At 31.2% G+C, this 20,159-nt stretch overlaps 5 protein-coding genes across 6 annotated transcripts in view; 4 read left to right on the top strand and 1 right to left on the bottom strand.

Moving 5' to 3' along the window:
• Positions 1 to 20,159, bottom strand: part of LOC125840365 (high mobility group B protein 1-like) — a 285,818-nt gene that overhangs the window by 48,039 nt on the left and 217,620 nt on the right. The gene's annotated exons all lie outside the window — the stretch shown is intronic.
• LOC125840355 (chlorophyll synthase, chloroplastic) overlaps positions 1 to 20,159 on the top strand; it is a 132,222-nt gene that overhangs the window by 81,952 nt on the left and 30,111 nt on the right. The window lies entirely within an intron of this gene.
• On the top strand, positions 5,024 to 8,934 carry LOC125840342 (endochitinase A). Its single transcript, XM_049519304.1, has 5 exons — positions 5,024 to 5,481; positions 5,742 to 5,844; positions 6,975 to 7,152; positions 7,426 to 8,340; positions 8,489 to 8,934. Exons 1-5 carry the CDS (start codon positions 5,319 to 5,321, stop codon positions 8,732 to 8,734), a joined length of 1,605 nt encoding a protein of 534 aa, XP_049375261.1. The 5' UTR covers positions 5,024 to 5,318; the 3' UTR covers positions 8,735 to 8,934.
• On the top strand, positions 14,755 to 15,770 carry LOC125840373 (polygalacturonase inhibitor-like). Its single transcript, XM_049519339.1, has one exon. The coding sequence runs from the start codon at positions 14,761 to 14,763 to the stop codon at positions 15,757 to 15,759; it is 999 nt and encodes a 332-aa protein (XP_049375296.1). The 5' UTR covers positions 14,755 to 14,760; the 3' UTR covers positions 15,760 to 15,770.
• Positions 17,997 to 20,123, top strand: LOC125840354 (putative serine/threonine-protein kinase). Its single transcript, XM_049519316.1, has 6 exons — positions 17,997 to 18,083; positions 18,270 to 18,382; positions 18,872 to 19,082; positions 19,212 to 19,449; positions 19,533 to 19,683; positions 19,759 to 20,123. Exons 1-6 carry the CDS (start codon positions 18,020 to 18,022, stop codon positions 20,116 to 20,118), a joined length of 1,137 nt encoding a protein of 378 aa, XP_049375273.1. The 5' UTR covers positions 17,997 to 18,019; the 3' UTR covers positions 20,119 to 20,123.

The raw sequence follows: 20,159 nt of genomic DNA, 5'->3' as shown, positions 1-20,159 counted from the left end.
TTATTATATGATCTTTCTTATATTTTCACCTAATTCCTCAACGAAATGTATCTCCTACAAAATCTGTAAACTGATCACTTCTATTTACTTAGCAGAAAAACATATTAAAACTCATTATGATATGTATTTATGATCAATTAATTGTATAGTATCCAATTAAGAAGTGACACTTGTCAAATTAGTTTATTTTGACTTACTTTTTTGCCTACACGTATCACAATTCAAACCATGGAGTCGGCTGAACCTACTCTAACATCTAGATAGGAGAACCTTAACACCCAATTTTAAACATAAAATGTGAAAGTGAACAAAATATAAACTAAACACCTTGTTTAAATAAAGAATACTCAAACTTAGTTAAAACAAAGTATTTTTGTTAAGTACTCCCTCCGTTTCATAAAGAATGACCTGGTTTGACTTGGCACGGAGTTTAAGTAAATAAAGAAGACTTTTGAATCTTGTGGTCCTAAATTAATGTTATGTCAAATGTACAAAATTGCCCTTAATCTTGTGGTCTTAAACATGTCACGTGGAAAGCAAAAAGTAAAATGTTACCAAAAAAGGAAAGAGGTCATTCTTTTTTAAACTGACTAAAAAGGAAAGGAGGTCATTCTTTGTGAAACGGATGGAGTATTATGTTCCTATCCAACATATGCGCGAATGAGAATTTCAAAAATACCTATAGATTTTCATGATTATTAGTTTTCAATTTTGTTTTACAAGATGTTCCCTCCGTTCCTATTTCACCATATTTAGAGTTTACGTCCCTTAAGACATTAGATAAGTTTACCATTATATCCCTTATTTAGTGTTCTATTGTAGTCAAGTTTTCAATAAATGAACATATATTAATTTATTTTGGTTAGTTAAATTGACCTATGAACATGAATTAATCATTTAGTTTTCTTATGTTAATCAAATTCATACTTTCAAGGCTAAAAATTTAATGTTTCATTATTTTAAAAAAGTCATAGACACTCCTAACTGTTCACATTGGCCTTTTCTTTAGATATGCTATAAATATATAATCTTGTTGTGTTTGATAACTAAGAAAAAGTACATATATATTTATATCTAATTTAATAATATATTATCTTACTTCATCAATGGATTTTTGGTCTCAAAATGTTTTTTCATGAAAAATGCAAACAGGTCCCCACCAATCACCATCTAATAAAAAACAATCCGGCCCATTAGGCCCATAAAATGGGCCCAAAATATTTTCTGGCCCACACTTCATAGACTGAAAATACCCAACCACGTTTATTTATGAATTTTTAAAAAATAAAATACACAAAACAGCCCATGTTTAAGTCTAGGGCCTTGTGCACCTTTCCAAAATATTCTTCACATCAATAATATGACTGTCTTATTCTATTCCTCTATCCTTTTTTTATGTGTTAAACAGTTAAAAGAACACATTGTTAACGGGAGAGGAGCGGAGCTTAGTCGAATATTTTTCGTTAAAAATTACTTCTATCCTCTGTTAATCACCATTGCTATCACAATCGTCAATCACTATCACTAACACATTTGCAATTACAATCAATATTACCTTTGTCAATCATTAACACAACACTAATACTAACCACATCTACTATAATATATCATCTCCATCATTATAATTATATCAACTGATATCATCGTTATTATCGTCGCCGCCACTCCACTACCACTGCAACCACTTCGTTCTATCCATACTACCAACCATCATAACTAGCATTATCATCAACCATCACAATTCCATAATTATAATAATGGATGTGGTTGGTGTGGTAGCGATTGTCAATAGTGATTGACAACCGCGATAGTCGTCAATGATTGTGATGACAAAGATGGTTGATAATTTGTAGTTGATGATGGTAATATAGTGATAGTTATAATGAAAAAAGAGAGTTAATGATGATGACCGGTTATTATGAATAGAATGGTGATGCAAATTATTCACATATATCTTTTTAATAATATTAAAGATTTTATTCAAGATCTATTCAAATAAATAAATATTAATATAAATAAATACACTTAATAATCTAAGATGCGTAACCACAACCAAATAAAGTTAGTCAAAGTGTGTGAATAATATGCCTAAACTTGTAATCTACAAAAAAAAAATATTAATGACCTTGTGACATCTGTTTATTCTTTAACTTGTACGCATTTCTTATAATTTAATTTAATACATGTGTGTGGTTTATTTGTTTACGTTATTAATTATATTCATCATGTCAACATCGTGCTACTAAACTTTGTTTAAATTCAAATCACTCCCTTGAACCCCCCACCCCACACACACCAAAAAAAAGTGACAATCAGTAAAATAAACCTTTTGTTTTTTGCTTTTTCAGTGCTGCTGATTTTGATATTTAGACCTTTAAGAATTGCTACATGAGATTTGTTTTATTTGTTTTTGTATCATTGATACTAGGCAAGATTTTAACAAATTTCCTTCTTATTAATTGACAATAATTCATTTTTACGTTGTTTATATTTTGCTGATATACTAAATAATATTTAATACAATATATATACGAATATCCCGATGATAATAATTAGTCTATTTCATTTGGACTTCCTGCTAAGACCGTGTAGATGAATACATATATATAATTCTTTACCATTTGAATTATTTTTTCACTGCGAATTAATAAGAAATTTGTGTTATAGAACATGATTTTACCACTTATTTCTTCATAATCAACTCACTGAAAAAATGTTTAACGGAAAAAAATATATTTTTTTTGTTCTTAATGATTCAATCAAAATATCTATGAAAATAGTTCGTGAACATTTTTCAGTGAGAAAAATAGTGATCTTTAGTAGTGAAGTAACCGTGTAAGATCTCTCGTGAGTTATGTTCAACTGTCTTATATGTAAAAATAAAAATATCTCGTAAAATGACGCAAAACTAAAATCATTTTTTTTAAAAAAAAACTAAAAATCCAATCGACCCGTTGAAACACCTTGTTGATTTTGATGGGATTAGAATAAACTTGTGTATAATTTTCCAATTGTTTGGTAGGAGTATAACAAGAAAAGGATTTTTTAAAGACAAAAAGAGTATTAAGAGGTAGAAAAAAATGGCATAGGCTAAAAGAACAAAAGAACAAAAAGGAAAAGAGATAAAATTGTGTAATGAAATGAAATAAATCAAAATTTTGCTTATTATATAAAGTATGAAGCCTCTGTCCCAAACATGTGCAATGGAATAAATGGATACCCCACAAACTAAAAGATATTGACAAATGCTCTTTATTCACTTTGAAAAATGACTTAGATACAAAAAGTTTAGCATATGATTATGAAATGATCCTCTTATTATGCACCTAATATAATACATATGTCTTCCTTAATTTTGGCAAAAAGTTCACACATCATAAGTTCCTCATTTCATATGTTTGGAACTACATATGGTTGATACACAAATATATATATATATATATATATATATATATAATAAAAATCAAGAAGTAATAAGTTCAATTGAGAGTACTTTGTACAAATAACTTTTTTTAAGTAATTATTTAAGTGTCGTCCCGTTAGATTATGGGCTAAACTTATTTACAAAAAATATAATTCACCGAATTACTTATACAAGTGAAATTCAATTTACCGAATCAACATAAATATATCTAAAGCATAACCTAAAAAAATCACACGGTACAATAATTTTAAATAAACGTTACATTATAGATCAACTCACTCTAAATATGATTCGGAATGCATATTTAACAAAACCTTGGCATATAAAAAGTAGATATCATTTCAAATGACAAAAATATTGTGTAGTAAATGCAAAACGACCTCTTTTTGAGAGAATAATGTTTTAATCCTCCTATATAAGTTTATTGACGAACATTAATTTAGTTACATATTTGACCATACTTAAAACTTACTATATACTTGAGATTTTTCATGCCATTCATAGATATCCTAACCATTTTGCCAAGCAACAAATTTTAGTAATCTTTTGATCTTATTAAAATTTTGGTAATACAAATTTCCACTTAAGATTAAAAAAAGAAAGCGACATATCAATTAAGAAAGTTGTTTACTAACATTAAAGGTGGCAAATACTTTTGAATTTGAATTGGTCACTTCTAGTAGGAATAATCACAAATAAATAAAAGAGTTAGTATAAATATGAGTTTTGTTGTTTTTGTTTAATCAATTCAATTATGCTATATTGTTTGATTTCTTCAAAAATATTGTTATAGAGTCTAAAACTAATTCATTCTTACAACAATAATAATTGCAAGGAGGGTAGTAAACGTATATGTAAGTATTATCATTACCTCTCTGAAATAGCGATGTTGTTTCCGAAAGATCCTCAGCTCAAACTAATACATTTTTTATGATCTAAAATGGATTCGATGCAATTTTTTAAAAAAAATTCGAGCATATCATAACAATTATGGACAATAATAAAAATTCAAAATCTATACTTTATTATTATAAATTTGAATTTTGAACAAAAACAAATAAGGGCAAATAAGTAAATTAAACCAGATTGGTGGGGCATATTAGGGAATTGATGGCAATAGAAAAATGTATTAATTTCAAACTCTATTTCTCTCCCTGAGTTTTGTGTTTTCTTGTGCACATCACATAAGAAAACACACTGTATGACTTGCTTATCAAAGGAGAATTCAACAAATCACTTTGATTTCATTCTTGTTCTAAAGTTTTTTTTTTAACCCTCTTTAAATCCCCCACATTTCTTGCTCTCACCATCTGACATTTTCAACTTATACAAGCTGCCCCCCCCCCCCCCCACACACACACACACTTTTTATTTTTTGTTTTTCATTGAATCCATTAATTCAACTTCTAGCTATATTTTTGTGACATGGCTGTAAGTATATCTAATGATTTGTGAGATTGACTGTTTTTCTTTTGTTTTAGTCTCTCTTTTTTTTCTGGTGCAATGTTTATGTATGGTTCTTGAATCTTGATAAACTTATTTTTATGAGGGTGTTAGTGAGTAAGTGTAGAACATTTGAATGTTTTTGATAGTAAAGAAGTGAACTTTATGTTAATCTAGATGGATGGTCTTTTGTCATTTGTGTTCATTTTTCAAGTCAGATCCAATGATCTGTCTTGAAGATTTTTTGTTGTTACTTGGTTGAAGAAATGTGTGTTTAAGGGAGAAATGGGGGTTTATTAGGCATTTAAATTTATGGGTTTTGCTTATTTTCTGAATCTATGTTGTATATTTTTCATTTAGAAGTAGATCCTTTAGTGGTTTCTTAAAATGGGTATTTTTTTTTATTTTGTAAAGATTTGATTTTGATTTGTTAAAAGATTGGATTTCTGGTATGCAGACATCAGTGCAATGTAGGCCACAAGAAAGGACTTTAGGAATGGTGATGAAGGAGGTAGATGAAGATCTTGCAATGTTTCTTGAGATGCGACGTAGCGAAAAGGACATGAATGATCAACTTGCTAAATGTAACTCTGAGGAATTGGATCAGCAATTAGGTATTGATATTTTAGATGTTTTTTTCCAGCATTGTCAATTTGTAGCAATATTTTCCCAGAAATAGAATATAAAATAAATGTAGTCTTGCCATTTGGTGGTTCTTTCCATCCCCACTTTAACATATTGTTATTAAATGCATGATCTTTAATTCTAAATCTAGAGTACAGCCAACTTTGGCTTTTTGGAGTCTGGCTTTGGAAGTTTTCTTTGTTTTTCAATTGTTGTATATGTATAAAGTTGGCATTTTTATTAATTGCAGGCTCAGAGGTTGACTTCTCTTCGTTATCAAATGGGACATCAACAAAGCCTGCTAATCAAGATTATCTTTTAAACTCTGAGAATGACAAGAATGACTATGACTGGTATTTACTACTATAACATTTCTGTGCTGGCCTAGGGATGAACTCATTTTGTTAGTGTATTTTTTCTTCTACTTTGACGCGTTGCTTATTATCTATTGTTTTGATAAAAAAGAAGCAACTGAATAGCTTGTGCAGCCTCTTATAGTTTATGGACAGACGGTATGTAAGTGACATTTTATTTGGGAGTTCAAAATGACTATTGTGTCGTGAGGTGTTAGCGATTTTGTTTTGAGGAAGTTGTTATAGCATTTTACTTTCACCCTTGTTCTTCGAAATGACTAGTGTGTCGTGGGGTGGTAGCGATTTTGATTTGAGGAAGTTGTATAGCATTTTACTTTCACCCTTGTTCAGTTCATTGGACTCTAAGCAGGTTAGTTATCAAAAAAGAAAAGCTAAAAAGAGAATCTAAGAAGGTTTTATGAGGTAATTTTTGGTTCGAGCAGCATCATGTTAGTGACCTTCAATTTTATATTTTTTTGGAGCACGGATAGTCAAATATTTCAAAGGATATACTAATTAATAGTGTATATATCTTTTTAATGTAAAAGCGTATATGAGTGATGCTTTCTTGGCCTATCGGATGAATGTTACTGTTATAGTACAGATTTAAGGTGTTGAGTGCTGTCCTCTTCTTTCTTTAACTCTGTGAAATGTATCTTTCTGTTGAACTTTTGTAATGAACTATAAAAGTTTTTGACTTTCATAGGGACTTTTCACCGCAAAAAGTAGCTTTATAGTCATTGCTAAATCCGAACCTGGTCTAAATAGATCTCCTAGTTGTGGCTAACCAGAGATGTTGCTCTACTAGCATTCTAAGGTTTATCATCTCATACTAGGGACAATATGAATGAAAGCAGAACAAACAAGCACATACGTCAAGACTGAGCAAAATTATGCACATTTATTTTTTGCACTGTAGGAACAAACATTTAAGCTTATGCACTTCCTTAGACAGAAAATTGATTCTGCTTCATTTTCCAAGTCTTACAGTCTGATTGATTAAGTATTGCTTTTAGAGATCAATCGAGCACATACGTTAAATTGTATATTCCTAGTTTCATGAAAATACAGTGCTGCGTGATGGTTCTGCCATTACACATCAATACTTTATCTGCTAATTTGGTTTTCAGGCTCCTTTCACCTCCTCAGACTCCTTCAAATCCATTACCAGAGGTGGAAGAACAGAATATTCCAGTGTACCAAATTGTGACAAATTCTAGTTCAACTGGTCAAGACTGTAAAATTAAGATGGATTCAAGTACAGTTGCTCCTGAACCTAAAATAAGCATTGAGCAGGACATAGTTCAGGTACAATATACTCATTAAAGTTCCATTGAATGCTTATACGATAATATACTCATTTTAGTACCCCTGAATGCTGTTCAGTTGAAGAAATTCTCTATCTTCTATATTTAGCATGCTGTTTCATTTATTTTGATGTATACTAAATTTTGCCACTAAATGCTAATAGTGATGTTTCCGGTTGAAGAAATTCTCTATTTTCTCTATTATCACACTTTTACAGTTATTTTGAGTTGGATTGCAAAACAATATGTTAGTCTTAACTGCTAGATGTTGCAGCCTGCAAATTCACTGGAAGGGCTCCATTCAACGGGACAGCCAGATATGTCCAGAAGCAAAAGCTCTTCTGCTGGAAATGGAAGGCCTTCTTCGTCAGGGGGGAAAAAGGCAACTTCCACCAGGTCATCAACGCCTACTGGATGTCCTCGTAGTTCTTCATCCAAGCCCTCAAGAGCTTCTACTCCTACTTCAAGAGTGACGTTGCCTTCTGCTAAGCCTGTTGCTTCCACAGCAAGATCCTCAACTCCAACAAGAGCTGCTCCACGCTCTTCTACCCCAACCGGTAGATCCAAACCAGCTGCTTCCAAGTCAGCGTCAAGGTCAGCGACACCAACTCGTCGACCATCAGCTGCATCGTCCATTCCTATTGTATCAGTTTCTGGTTCTCGATCTTCTTCATCGACAAAAACGGGTTCCACGACACTGAAAAAAACTGCACCATCTCGGGGTACCTCTCCAACTGTGAAGTCTAGGCCATTGAAACCCTTGGAGACACCAAGTCTTTTGCGTGATTGTTCTGTCATTTCTAAGACATTGGTGCCTAAAAGGCCTGCATCTGCATCTAGGGGAAGACCAACTGGACCTGGTGCTCGACACTCTACTGCTAATGGAAAACCCAGACGGAAATCATGCTCTCCTTCTAGGGGACGAGCAACAACAGCTACTATTTTGAGCAATGCAACCGCTCTGCTTTCCAAGAGTAGGGGCTATGGTATTGAAAAAGATGACGTGAACCCTGTGTTGATCGGCACACAGATGGTTGAAAGGGTGGTAAACATGAGGAAATTAGCTCCTCCAAAGCAAGATGATAATCTATCTCATGAAAATTCCTCCAAGAAATCTTTATCCCGAGAAAATTCAGGCTTCGGAAGATCATTCTCCAAAAAGTCTTTGGATATGGCTCTACGGCACATGGTACATACATAACTTCTAAATGCTCATTCATTCAATTCCATAAACATTCAAATTCAGAAGTGAACTTGTTTAGAAAGTCTCGAGCATACCTGCATTGTAACACATTCTATTTCCTACATTTACATTTATATGGACTTGTTATGAACAGGATATAAGACGAAGTGTTAATGGAACCTTACGCCCAGTCCTGACACGTGTCTCAGCTTCTTCAGCAAACAGTATCCGGTCTAGCTCAACAAAGAACAAGACAGGTAGTGTTTCTGACTCGCCCCTTGCCACGAGCAGCAATGCTAGTTCAGAACCAAGTATGAACAATAGCTCTAATAACATAAATTGGAGTGAACCTGAAGATGATAACTTTGGTTGTGAGAGAGAACTATCGTCTCCTCGCTGACCCGTAGGACTTGTTATGATATTTATTCTTGCTGTGTGGTTTGATTATTTGATCTTGTTTGTTCTTGAAACTCCTACATTGAAAAATTGCATGTGGATTTATTTTTCAGGGATCCTTTGCAATAGTAGTGGCATTTCTTGTGCTATGCATGTACTAGCAAAGATTAAACTTTTCTTGTAATTATAATGGAAAAAACTTAAGTTCTTGAGCTCTGACTTACAAAATACTTCTCTTTCTCATTTTGATGTAAGATTAATGACCTAAAGTGTCATGTCCATTTCATAAAGTAAGTTTCTCAAATTTAAGTACTGAGTGATATATAGCTTTATTCCAACAAAATTGTTTTTTATGGTATCTATTGAATTACTTTGAAAATGCAATGACAGGCAAGTTGATGATAATATTCCATATATTTCTACATATAAAAAACAGCTCATTTTCTCCAAAGTAGAGTCAAATTTTTTTCAAAACCTTTTACTTATATGTGGCTTAAATTTCCAAACTTTGTCTACAAAGTCTTTATTAAAGACTACCAAAAAATAAGTGGGATAGGGAAGTTTTTAAACATGAGGAAAAAGAAAGGGAAGTTCAAAAGGGCTGTGATTAAAAATAAAGGTTTTTCTTATCGTAAATCAATTAGAATTTTTTTATTATAAAACATAATATTCTCAATTATTTTTTATCGAATCAGCTCACTGAAAAAATGTAGGACAAGGGACTAAATTTTCTATATATTAGTGTCTAAATTTTCAAGTTTTCCCTATTTGGCTATTAGATTTCATATACAGTTAATTCTTATGGAGAGAGGGGATTAGAATGCGAAAAAGTTTGGCAGGCGTTTGCCCATGAATTTTATTTAGTTTCAAGGTTATAATTATTTTTTATCGAATCAGCTAACTGGAAAAATGTAGGATAAGGGACTAAATTTTCTATATATTAGTGTCTAAATTTTCAAGTTTTCCCTATTTGGTTATTAGATTTCATATACAGTTGATACTTATGGAGAGAGGGGACTAGAATGCGAAAAAGTTTGACAGGCGTTTGCCCATGAATTTTATTTAGTTTCAAGGTTATAATTATGTTAGATCATATTTTTTGCAAAAGTATTTAGAGTTTGAAAGTATTTTTTATACAAATATGGAATATAAATTTAAACATGAAATTTAACTTAAAAAAGGTTATTATATAAAATTTTAAAAATTAGGATATTAGAAAAGAAAAATTTATAAAAGTGAAATGGAATTTTGGATGTTTTATAAATTTCAAATACAACTTTAAGTTATATTTAAAATTTTTATAATTAAATCGTGATTTTTCAAATAAAATAAAAATTCAAAATAAGTACAAAATTCTCATCGTCAAACAAATCCTAATATAATTATTTGAGCAATGGATTAGAGTTGCTTTTTTTTTTTTTTGATTTTCTACCCGGTGTTTGGAGTCCACATTGAAGCCTAATTAAATCCGGATCACATATTGCAAGGCCCATTTAGGGTGGCGCTTCCAACATGATTTTCTCCATATCTAGGGCTCGAACCCAAAATCTCTGGTTAAGGGTTAAGCAGTCTCACCACTGCACCTAAGTGTGTCAAATGGACAGGTGGAATTGAAATTGGAAATGTTAAAATGAGTTGAAATAGAAATTGGGTTGGGTCTTGACCCGCCCAAGTTTACTTTGATATCAAATGGATTGGGTCATGACCCACCCAATTCGACTCGCTTAATCTCTATAATTTTAACATATTGTTATTTAACTTTTATAACCACAATTTGAATTTCAACTCAAGAAAATTTAAAAAGAAGAAGTTACAAATTGATAGATAAATCCTAAAAGATATAAAATAGAGAGTAATTCATACCTTTAATATATACATTACATCAATGCAAATAAAGAGTCTTAAAATGGATTGAAATTAGAGATTAAATTGGTCTCAATTAAAGATTTTCTTAAAATGGATTAAAACTTAAAGTGGTTGAGATTGAATCCAATTCAAATTATTCTAAGTCCAACCATTAAAATTTTGGACGAGTGACCTATAATTGAGTTTATTTTTAACATCCCTAACTGCACCACAATTCATGTCAGCGGGTTAGAGTTGCTTTGGAGTTTAGCAATTTTCGCATGGAGTTTAGCAATCATACAAAGACAATAGAGGGACCCTAAGTCCAACGTAAGATGAGATATTTCAACTTTACTACTATTCCTTGCTGATATTTGAAAAAGAAAATAGCATTTGGAGTTTAAATTAAAAGGTATTACTTCTTCTGTTTTAATTTATGTGATATTTTTCATTTTTGAGAGTCAAAACAATTTAAGTTTGACCAAAAATTTCATGATTTGCGCATGAAATTTTCAATTTTATTGAAATGAAATTTATATATTTGTAAACTATGTAAAAAATACTATAAGTCACAATATTTGATAATTCAAAATGTTTAAAAGATTTATGAAAAACCTATAGTCAAAGATACACTCGTTGAATTTCGAAATCTGAAAAGTGTCACTGACGGATGGAGTAATATTTTAAAATGAAAATTAAGTATTGAAACATACATTTTAATTGATAATTCAAAATGTTTAAAAGATTTATGAAAAACTTATAGTCAAAATAATTGATAATTCAAAATGTTTAAAAGATTTATGAAAAATTTATAGTCAAAGATACACTCGTTAAATTTCGAAATCTGAAAAGTGTCACTGACAGGGAGTAATATTTTAAAATGAAAATAAAGTGAGTATTGAAACATGCATTTTAATTGCAAGTGGCCATCAAAGCAAGTCTCATCATTATGTTTCTAAAAAAAAGAAAAAGAAAAAGCACTACCGACACCCTTCAAATATGTTAAATTAAAAATAAACGTTTTTTTCATGTAGTAATAATATAATAGTAATAATACTCCATAGTAATTTATATTTTTTGAAATGATTATATTGTCGGAATTATCTACAATAATAATAATAATAATAGTGATGAAATTTGTATATGGTGAAATAGTTACCCATAAAATATTATGTCAGATAACTTTAAGGTGCTTGTGTTTAAAATTATTTCATATTATAATATTTTGCCTAAATTAATAATAATTGATTTCAATGTAATTTAAAGGCGGAATGACCTGAGAGACTCTTATACTTGGCTCAAATTGTCAACTAGACCCTTCTATGACTTTGTCAATTGAACATTTAAACTCAATGAAACACAATATTTTAAATCCCTTTGACCATTGATCAATCCTATGTGGCAACTTAATAGTTGAGGTGGAACAAACGTGTGATCTCACTCGTTAAAGGAGCGTAAACAGAAAAAATTGAGACTAAAACTAATTAAAAGAAAAGAAATCTTTTACAATCTTTAATATGTTTGCAAGAAGTATTTCAGAAATTATTTTCTAGAAGTAGTTGTTTCAGTCTTTGTGATAAAAATATATGAAGAGAAGCTATTGGGGGATTGGGGAGGGGTAATTTACAGACGGCTAGGTGATAGAGATCTGATTATTTTGGAGCGTGAAGAATGATTATTGTATGTCTTTGTAAAATTAAGTGGAACATATATACACTGACCGGAGGAGAAAGGGGCTTAAAATGGTGTGTTCATATGGATTTAAGGGTCTAGTTGGCAAAGTGATGAATATGAGGGTTCAACTGACAAACAGAGTCAAGTACAAAGGTCTCTCAGGTCATTCTGCCTTTAAAAAATGAAAATGAGAAACTTGTGACATTGCAAGTTGTTGGATTTTTAGTTCATTTTTCCCATTATTCTCTCTCTCCTTAGTTATTTTGTCCTTAATTTTTTTGCAATATTTGTGTTAGCTCTTTTACCTATTAATCAAGATACACTTTGAAGATAAATAGTTAGTTATTTGATGTAAATTTTTAGGATTTTAAAAATGAATCAATGAAGAAAATAAAATATATTCTACAAATAAAATGGTGCAGTAAAATTATCATCCCAAAAGTTTCAAATGAATTGATGAGCAAAATGTATTTAATTACGTGTACGAAATTATAACTATCTCAATTTAATTGTCAATCATGCATTATCACAAAATTCTACTCATGAAAATATAAGAAGATCAATAAGACATAAAACATGAATGATTAAAATAAAATGAACTCTATCAAGATAAAGCCAATAATACAACTAAAAATGAAAAAGTTACCTAGTATAATAGAAGAAATACTTGCTCTATCAAGATAGAGCCAAATAAAAATAACTAAAAATAAAAAAGTTACTAGCATAACAAAAGAAATACTTATTGGGGATTGATATTTAAACCCATTGATTATCAAATTTAATGTAGGAAATAATAATAAATTTAGTCTCCTCAAACTCTCATCTATTCTTAGACCCACTTTTTCTCCATTCTATGTGGGCTTAAGTGTTATGTTTATTGTATAAAGGCCAACGTCGTCTGCGACCCCTTAAAGTTGTCCTCATAATTTATTTAAACACCTCAACTAGAGCTAATACCTATTGAACACCAAAAGTATTTAAATTGTGTATCTATTAAGCACAAAATACTGATGTGGCAAAAAACGTGTTCTCCACCTTCCATAAGCGCATATAGATACCAACAAATGATATTTTCCTTTTTTTTTTTCCTGAAAAAGTACACTCATTTGCTTTATTATCATTGACATTAATTAATAAAGAAATAAAATAAAATAAAAAACTAACAATTAAAAAAAGCGTCTTCTTCCTAGGATGTTTGTACTTACCTCCCATGCCATCCACCCCTCCAACTCTCTCTTTCTCTCATCCTCTTCAATTATTTTTCTGTTTTTTCCTCTTTTTTCATATTTCTAATATTTTGGTGAAAGCTCCATTTATTCTGATGAAAGTAAATTGAATCAATTTTTTTCCGATCAAAATTTAATTGTTTTTTGTAACTGTGATAATATTTATTAATCGAAAGAAGATGAAGGCAATGGATAGGAGGTGTTGCCGATGCCGATGAAAGAGTGAGGAGACGATTATTTGCATGCCAACGCCGACGGGAAGGGAAACCAGTTGAAGAAGAAGACGACAGGGTGGGGGAGTTAATTAAAAAAACTATTTTTATTTACTTAAAATTCTTCTTGGATTATTTAAATAGAATTTTTTAAAAATTGAATTCAACTGCCACGTGTCATTGTTTCATTGGTACACCTGTTATGTATTTGCGTTTGAGCTACACGCGATTTTGCTTTTCAACTTATTTTCATTTTGTGTCCAATAGATATAAATTTCTTAAGGTTAAAGTGTTCAATAGGTACTAGTCCTAGTTGAAGTGTCTAAATGAATTATGCGGACAACTTTAGGGGGCCGCAGATGACTTTGGCATTGTATAAATAAGGTTTTTATTATTTAGATCTTATTTAAATCTTAACATAAATAAATACATTTCATAACAATAATTCAAATTCACATCATTAAATGTATGAACAAATAAGACCCAAGAGCTTTATGTCCACTATATCCACAGTAAGTTGATAAAGACTAATCGTACACTCAAATGAATTCATTTTTTTCGTGTTTGACAGCTCATTTTTTTAAAACGCCTACCCTTTTTTTATTTTTATTTTAAAATAATGACATTTTATTCGATGTTTGAAATCTGTATTGAAAACTCAACAATATTCGAATTACACACTCCAAATTATGCTAAAAGGGAATTCTCACATCAAATAAGCCTTATTGAAATGATGAAAAGCAAGAAGGAAGCTATGTCTCTATCTCTGTCTTCCATTCCCTCCTCTCTACCTAGACGAAAGAGAATTTCCATCTATATGACCTCTTCAAAAGTTGAAGAGACAAATTGTGGATCAAATCAATCCGTTAACAGTAAAAGATTAGGTTAATAAAAAATGACTAACAGTATTGAAATAGTGTGGTTTCTTTCTCCGAAATGAAAGAATTTTTTTTTTTAAATAGAGGAGAGAGTGGGGACAACCAAATATATATACTACTAGAAAGCACAAATATCATCATCCTATAAATACTACTAACCAAACACTCAAAATCTCACACTATCTTTTTCATAAAATGAATCCCTCCTCTCTAGTTTCCATTCTTTCTTTTTCTCTCTTGTTTCTTTCTCAACTCTCTTCATCTGAAAGATGCCATCCAAATGACAAAAAAGCCCTCCTAGAATTCAAAAAAGGTCTAGGCAATCCTGATGACTTGGGTAATTGGGATCCCAAAACTGATTGTTGTACTGATTGGTACGGACCTACTATCAAATGTGATGAAAAAACCAATCGTATTAACGTCATCGCCTTCACCAAAATGGATATGGCCGGATACCTCTCCCCCGCCATCGGAGACCTTACATACCTTACAACATTCAGTATCCACAATGTACGTAATCTCACCGGTCCAATTCCATCAACAATCGTTAAACTCACTAATCTCGAATTCTTCAGAATTAGTCAAACAAACATTTCTGGACCTGTACCTGAAGTTCTTAGTAGGTTGAAAAGCTTAACGTACATTAACTTGTCGTATAATAAGCTTGTTGGAACTATCCCACCTTCGCTATCTCAACTTCCACACTTGGAGTTTTTAGGATTAGACAGAAACAAACTTAGTGGACCAATCCCGGAGTTTTTTAGCAAGTTAGCTCCAAATCTAACGTATATTTACCTTGGACATAACCAACTTACAGGGATTGTCCCAACTTCATTTGCTGGCTTGAGTATTGAGACAATTGACTTGTCAAGGAACATGCTTGAAGGGGATGTTTCATTTTTGTTTGGTAAAGAAAAGAATACATTTCAAATGCTTTTGGATAGGAATAAGTTTGAATTTGACATGTCAAAGTTGACATTTGGGAAGAGATTATGGAGGTTGGATTTAAATCATAACAAGATTTATGGGAGTCTTCCAAAAATCATGTCGAAGAATCCGTGGCAACTCTTGAATGTGAGTTATAATAGACTTTGTGGCAAGATTCCAAAGGGTGAGAATATGCAGAGATTTGAGATATATGAGTATTTTCACAACAAATGCTTGTGTGGTGCTCCATTGCCGCCCTGTAAATGATCATCACTAGCTAGTATCCTGTCTATCTATCTATCTATTTCAACTTCTCTTTGAATGTTGAGTGAGTAAACTCAAGGCATAAACATGTACTTTAATTTATGAATGTTATCCTTTTTAAGTAATTTCTCAATGGATGATTATATATATTGTCATGAATACCAATTAGCTACTTAATTTTCACTCTTTTGCTAAGCAAATGATTGACCATCATATCATATCATATCATCCGAAGAAACAGATAATATTGAATCATTTTACTTAATTACGCTGTCTATGAATATGATGACTAATTGAATCATTTTATTTATCATCATTATAAGTTACATACCTTCCCTGTGTAATTAAAAAATTATATAAATTCATATAAAAGAACAATCCTACAATAAGTGAAGTTATCACCTCATGAATAAAATGTACTCAAGTTCAAGTTCCCTTTACACTATTCTTATTTATTTGCTCTGGGAAATATTGAATGATAGAAATCTGAATAATAGTTAAGTTAGAATGTACATCAAAAAAGTTAAAATTTATATTACAGCTAAAAATTAGCAAGGCGAAGAGAGAAGTATAAGGGGTCCAACTAAATCCCTTTCCTCTAATATCATGTAATGGAAATAGAGTATAAATAAAAAAAAAATCATATATATAAGTTATTGAATTTCCATGACATAATGTCATTAGGTGGGTGGGAACTGGGAAGCATTGGAATAATGTCACTTATTCAATTTATTTTTCCTAATATCATTACGGAAGTCATTTTTCTCATATTCAAAAAACTTATTTTTCTAGAAAAATGTTTTTAGAAAATATTTTAAAAATTGAAAATCGCATCCGAAACACATTCTTAATTATGGCTGAAAATTTAACTGTCGTTACCATCTTTGCATGTTCTTCCTTTGAATGCTTCTTTCGCTTTTATTTTATGTAATCATATTTTTTATTGGATACATTGTTTAAAATATTAATTTGACCTATTTATTTTATGGTTTGTATAAATGAATATTACATTGATGAAATTGAAAAATCAAAATAAGGATAGTACTATGTGATAGGAGTATTAAATTAGGATGAGAATTATATTTATTTCTTAGAAATAAAAAATGAAAAAGGTGTTACCTTTGTGCTTTGACATTTTCATGATTATTAGGTATTAATAATTATTTCCTGCCACCAAACATCACAAGAGGCGCATAAAATAAGCTAGTGGTTGAAAATGACTTGTTTAGGTTGACCAAATCTAAGGCTTTTTATCTCTTAGATATAGCAAGGAATCCTAATAAAGATGGTCAATAACAAGATAGAGAAATATACTTCTTTTCCTGAATATTTTACTCTCGTTTTATTTTATGTGTTTTAATTTAATTAAAAGAACTTCTTTCTTAAATGAAATTAGAAAGAATGTTTCCCAACCTTTTTTAAAAATCGAATTGAAGGCTGCAAGGACTTTTTAAAATCAATAAGTTCAAAAATATAAAGAGATTTTTTAAGGATCTTATTATTTGATACTAAAGGTGTTCAATACTATCTTTCAATTGTGATTTATTAAATATGTCATGATGCTATTCCTTATAAGCTATCACTAAAAATAAAATGAAAAAATAAAATAAAAGTGACACTAGTTTCATAAACATATTGAAATGAAATTAAAGCCAAAAAAAAAGAAAGACACAAAATGAAACAAAGTCAACCTCACACATCAAGAATATGGTGCAACCGTTGTTCTCTCTCTAAATCAGAAATTTTAGTTTTGAACGTTGAATATAAAAAAAAAATAGGGAGAACATCTTTTAAATAAAAAATATACGATGCAAATTTAAATTAATCAAACTTCAATATAAATATCAGACACTGAATAAATAAAAAAGTCAAACCTCAATGGCGGCTTCATTTGTGCACCTTGGCCAACCCCTCTAATCCTATTTTATTTTGTGTATAATAATAACTCCCTCTCTTGCAAGATGGTACTATAAATACATTTAATTATAGCATTTATTATAAAGTACAAAGTTATATCTCTACTCAACTAAAAAGTTGTATATAGCTAGCGTCCGGCATGCTTTTATTTCAACTATAATGGCTTTTGATTTTCAATCACAACAAGAAATCATGTACGTATAGATTATTATCTAAATTTTCATGTTTTTCCCATTTGTCTAAGTAGATTTTATAGTAGTTGATTATTTATTTTTTTCGTATTTCCTTTTCATTAATTTGCAGAAATATTAGGTGCTACAAAGTTAAAATTTTGAATATTTGAGCAATGGGTTGGAATTGCTTTGGAGTTTTGCAATCATACAAAAACAATAGAGAGACTCAAATCCAAGGTAAGTACACTCATAACTCTTATTTCTGTTTTCTCAATTACATGCTTAAAACAAATCGTTCTTATAAAATTCAGAATCCAAAAAATTTAAAGATTTGACGCTTCTGCTCTACTTTTTGTAGTCCATCCTAATTTGAGAAGTACTTCACATAATTTTCATTTTCTTTTTGTGTTTTTCATTGTGTAGAGTTCACGACCAACAATGTGAGGGTTTTTTCCTATAACTCATTGAGATCAGCAACAGGTCACTTCCATCCATCTAACAAAATAGGAGGTGGTGGTTTTGGAGTTGTCTATAAGGTAATCATCTCTTGTTTATGGTGTCATGCCTTTTAATGGTCCTTGTGGATGCTAGTTATTAAGTACTGAGTTTAACATCTATACGTTCAAAATTTAGAAGAAGTCACCTAAAAGATAACTATAATAATTTAAATCAGTCGAAGTGGGATTGCTAGTGAGTAGAAAAATGAGAGCATGTAATAAATGCAGCCTAATGATCAATGAAGTGGGATGGGGAATAATGAGATTTTTAGGTTCAAATCTCAATGGAGGCCCAAAAAGGGTACTGCAGCCTAGATAGATTCCTTCCAATGTAACTAATCTTTGGTGGAATAGTCGAGGTATACATAAGCTGATACAAACACCACCATCATAAAAATTAAATTAAATAAGGTAGATTACCTGCTACATTAATAATGTAAAAATATTTTACACTACCAATATATATAGGTTAAATCTTTTATATATTTCCACTCTTTGTACTTGTGCAACTTTTTTCTTTAAATGTAGGGAGTTTTGAGAGATGGAACTTGTGTTGCCATTAAATGTCTCTCTGCTGAGTCAAAACAAGGGACTAAAGAATTCTTAACAGAGATTAATATGATTTCAAATACCCAACATCCAAATCTTGTTCAGTTGATTGGTTGTTGTGTGGAGAGTGGCAATAGAATGTTGATATATGAATACTTGAAGAATAACAGCCTTGCCAGTGCTTTACTAGGTAATGTTCTCATAGATCAGTTTTAAAAAAAAACTTATTTTGAACCAAATGAACATGTCATAGTTGAAGTTAGGAATGTTAAATGAGCAGATTGGACTGAATCTGGACGGGTTAAAATTGTTATTTCAGGTTCTAATGGTAAGCGCGTTGCCCTGAATTGGCCTCAGAGAGTTGCTATATGTTTAGGTACAGCATCTGGTTTAGCATTTCTTCATGAAGAAGCCTCACCACCGATTGTTCATCGAGATATTAAGGCTAGTAATATCCTTATAGATGAAAACCTTCATCCTAAAATTGGAGATTTTGGTCTGGCTAAGCTTTTTCCTGAAAATGTCACTCATCTAAGTACGCGAGTAGCAGGAACAATGTGAGTAGTTACATTGAATTTCAGTTTCATAACATTCGATATTCCTCTCCTGTCTCGTCTCAGTAAGGTATTCTGATGTGCAGAGGTTATCTTGCTCCGGAGTATGCCTTGTTTGGACAACTCACGAAAAAGGCTGATGTCTATAGCTTTGGAGTTCTTGTACTTGAAATCATAAGTGGAAGAAGCAGTAGTAAATCGGCATTTGGAGTGGATCTCTTGGTTCTGGTGGAATGGGTAGGATTATACTTTCAGCTTTATGATCTTCAAGATTCATCAGTAATCAGCATTTTGAAAGTTTACGCGTTGCAGGTATGGAAGCTAAGAGAAGAAGGACAGCTTCTGGAAATCATTGATCCAGAGCTAACAGAGTATCCAGAAACTGAATTACTGCGGTTCATCAAAGTTGCTCTCTTTTGCACACAATCAGCACCTACCCAAAGACCTAATATGAAACAAGTGATTGAGATGTTGTCTAAGGAAGTCAACCTCAACGAGAAGTCGTTAACTGAACCAGGAGTTTATAGACCACATAGCTCGAAACGATCAAGTTATGGTAGTCTGCAGAAATCATCCTCCGCGGGGAAGAATGGGGTGCAATCTGTAAATCCTTTTGTAACATCAACAAAGTTTGAGAGCTTTCAGAGTGTCACCCAAATGCTTCCTAGATAATGTTAACTGGTGTTCTTATTCTTCATACTTGTATAATGTCG

The sequence above is a fragment of the Solanum verrucosum genome, unplaced genomic scaffold, assembly GCF_900185275.1.
Source record: "Solanum verrucosum unplaced genomic scaffold, falcon-dt-bn FXZP01000137.1, whole genome shotgun sequence".
In the NCBI taxonomy this organism is placed as follows: Eukaryota; Viridiplantae; Streptophyta; class Magnoliopsida; order Solanales; family Solanaceae; genus Solanum; species Solanum verrucosum.
Note: the sequence above shows the minus strand (reverse complement) of the source record. Positions and strands in the feature narration are given on the sequence as shown.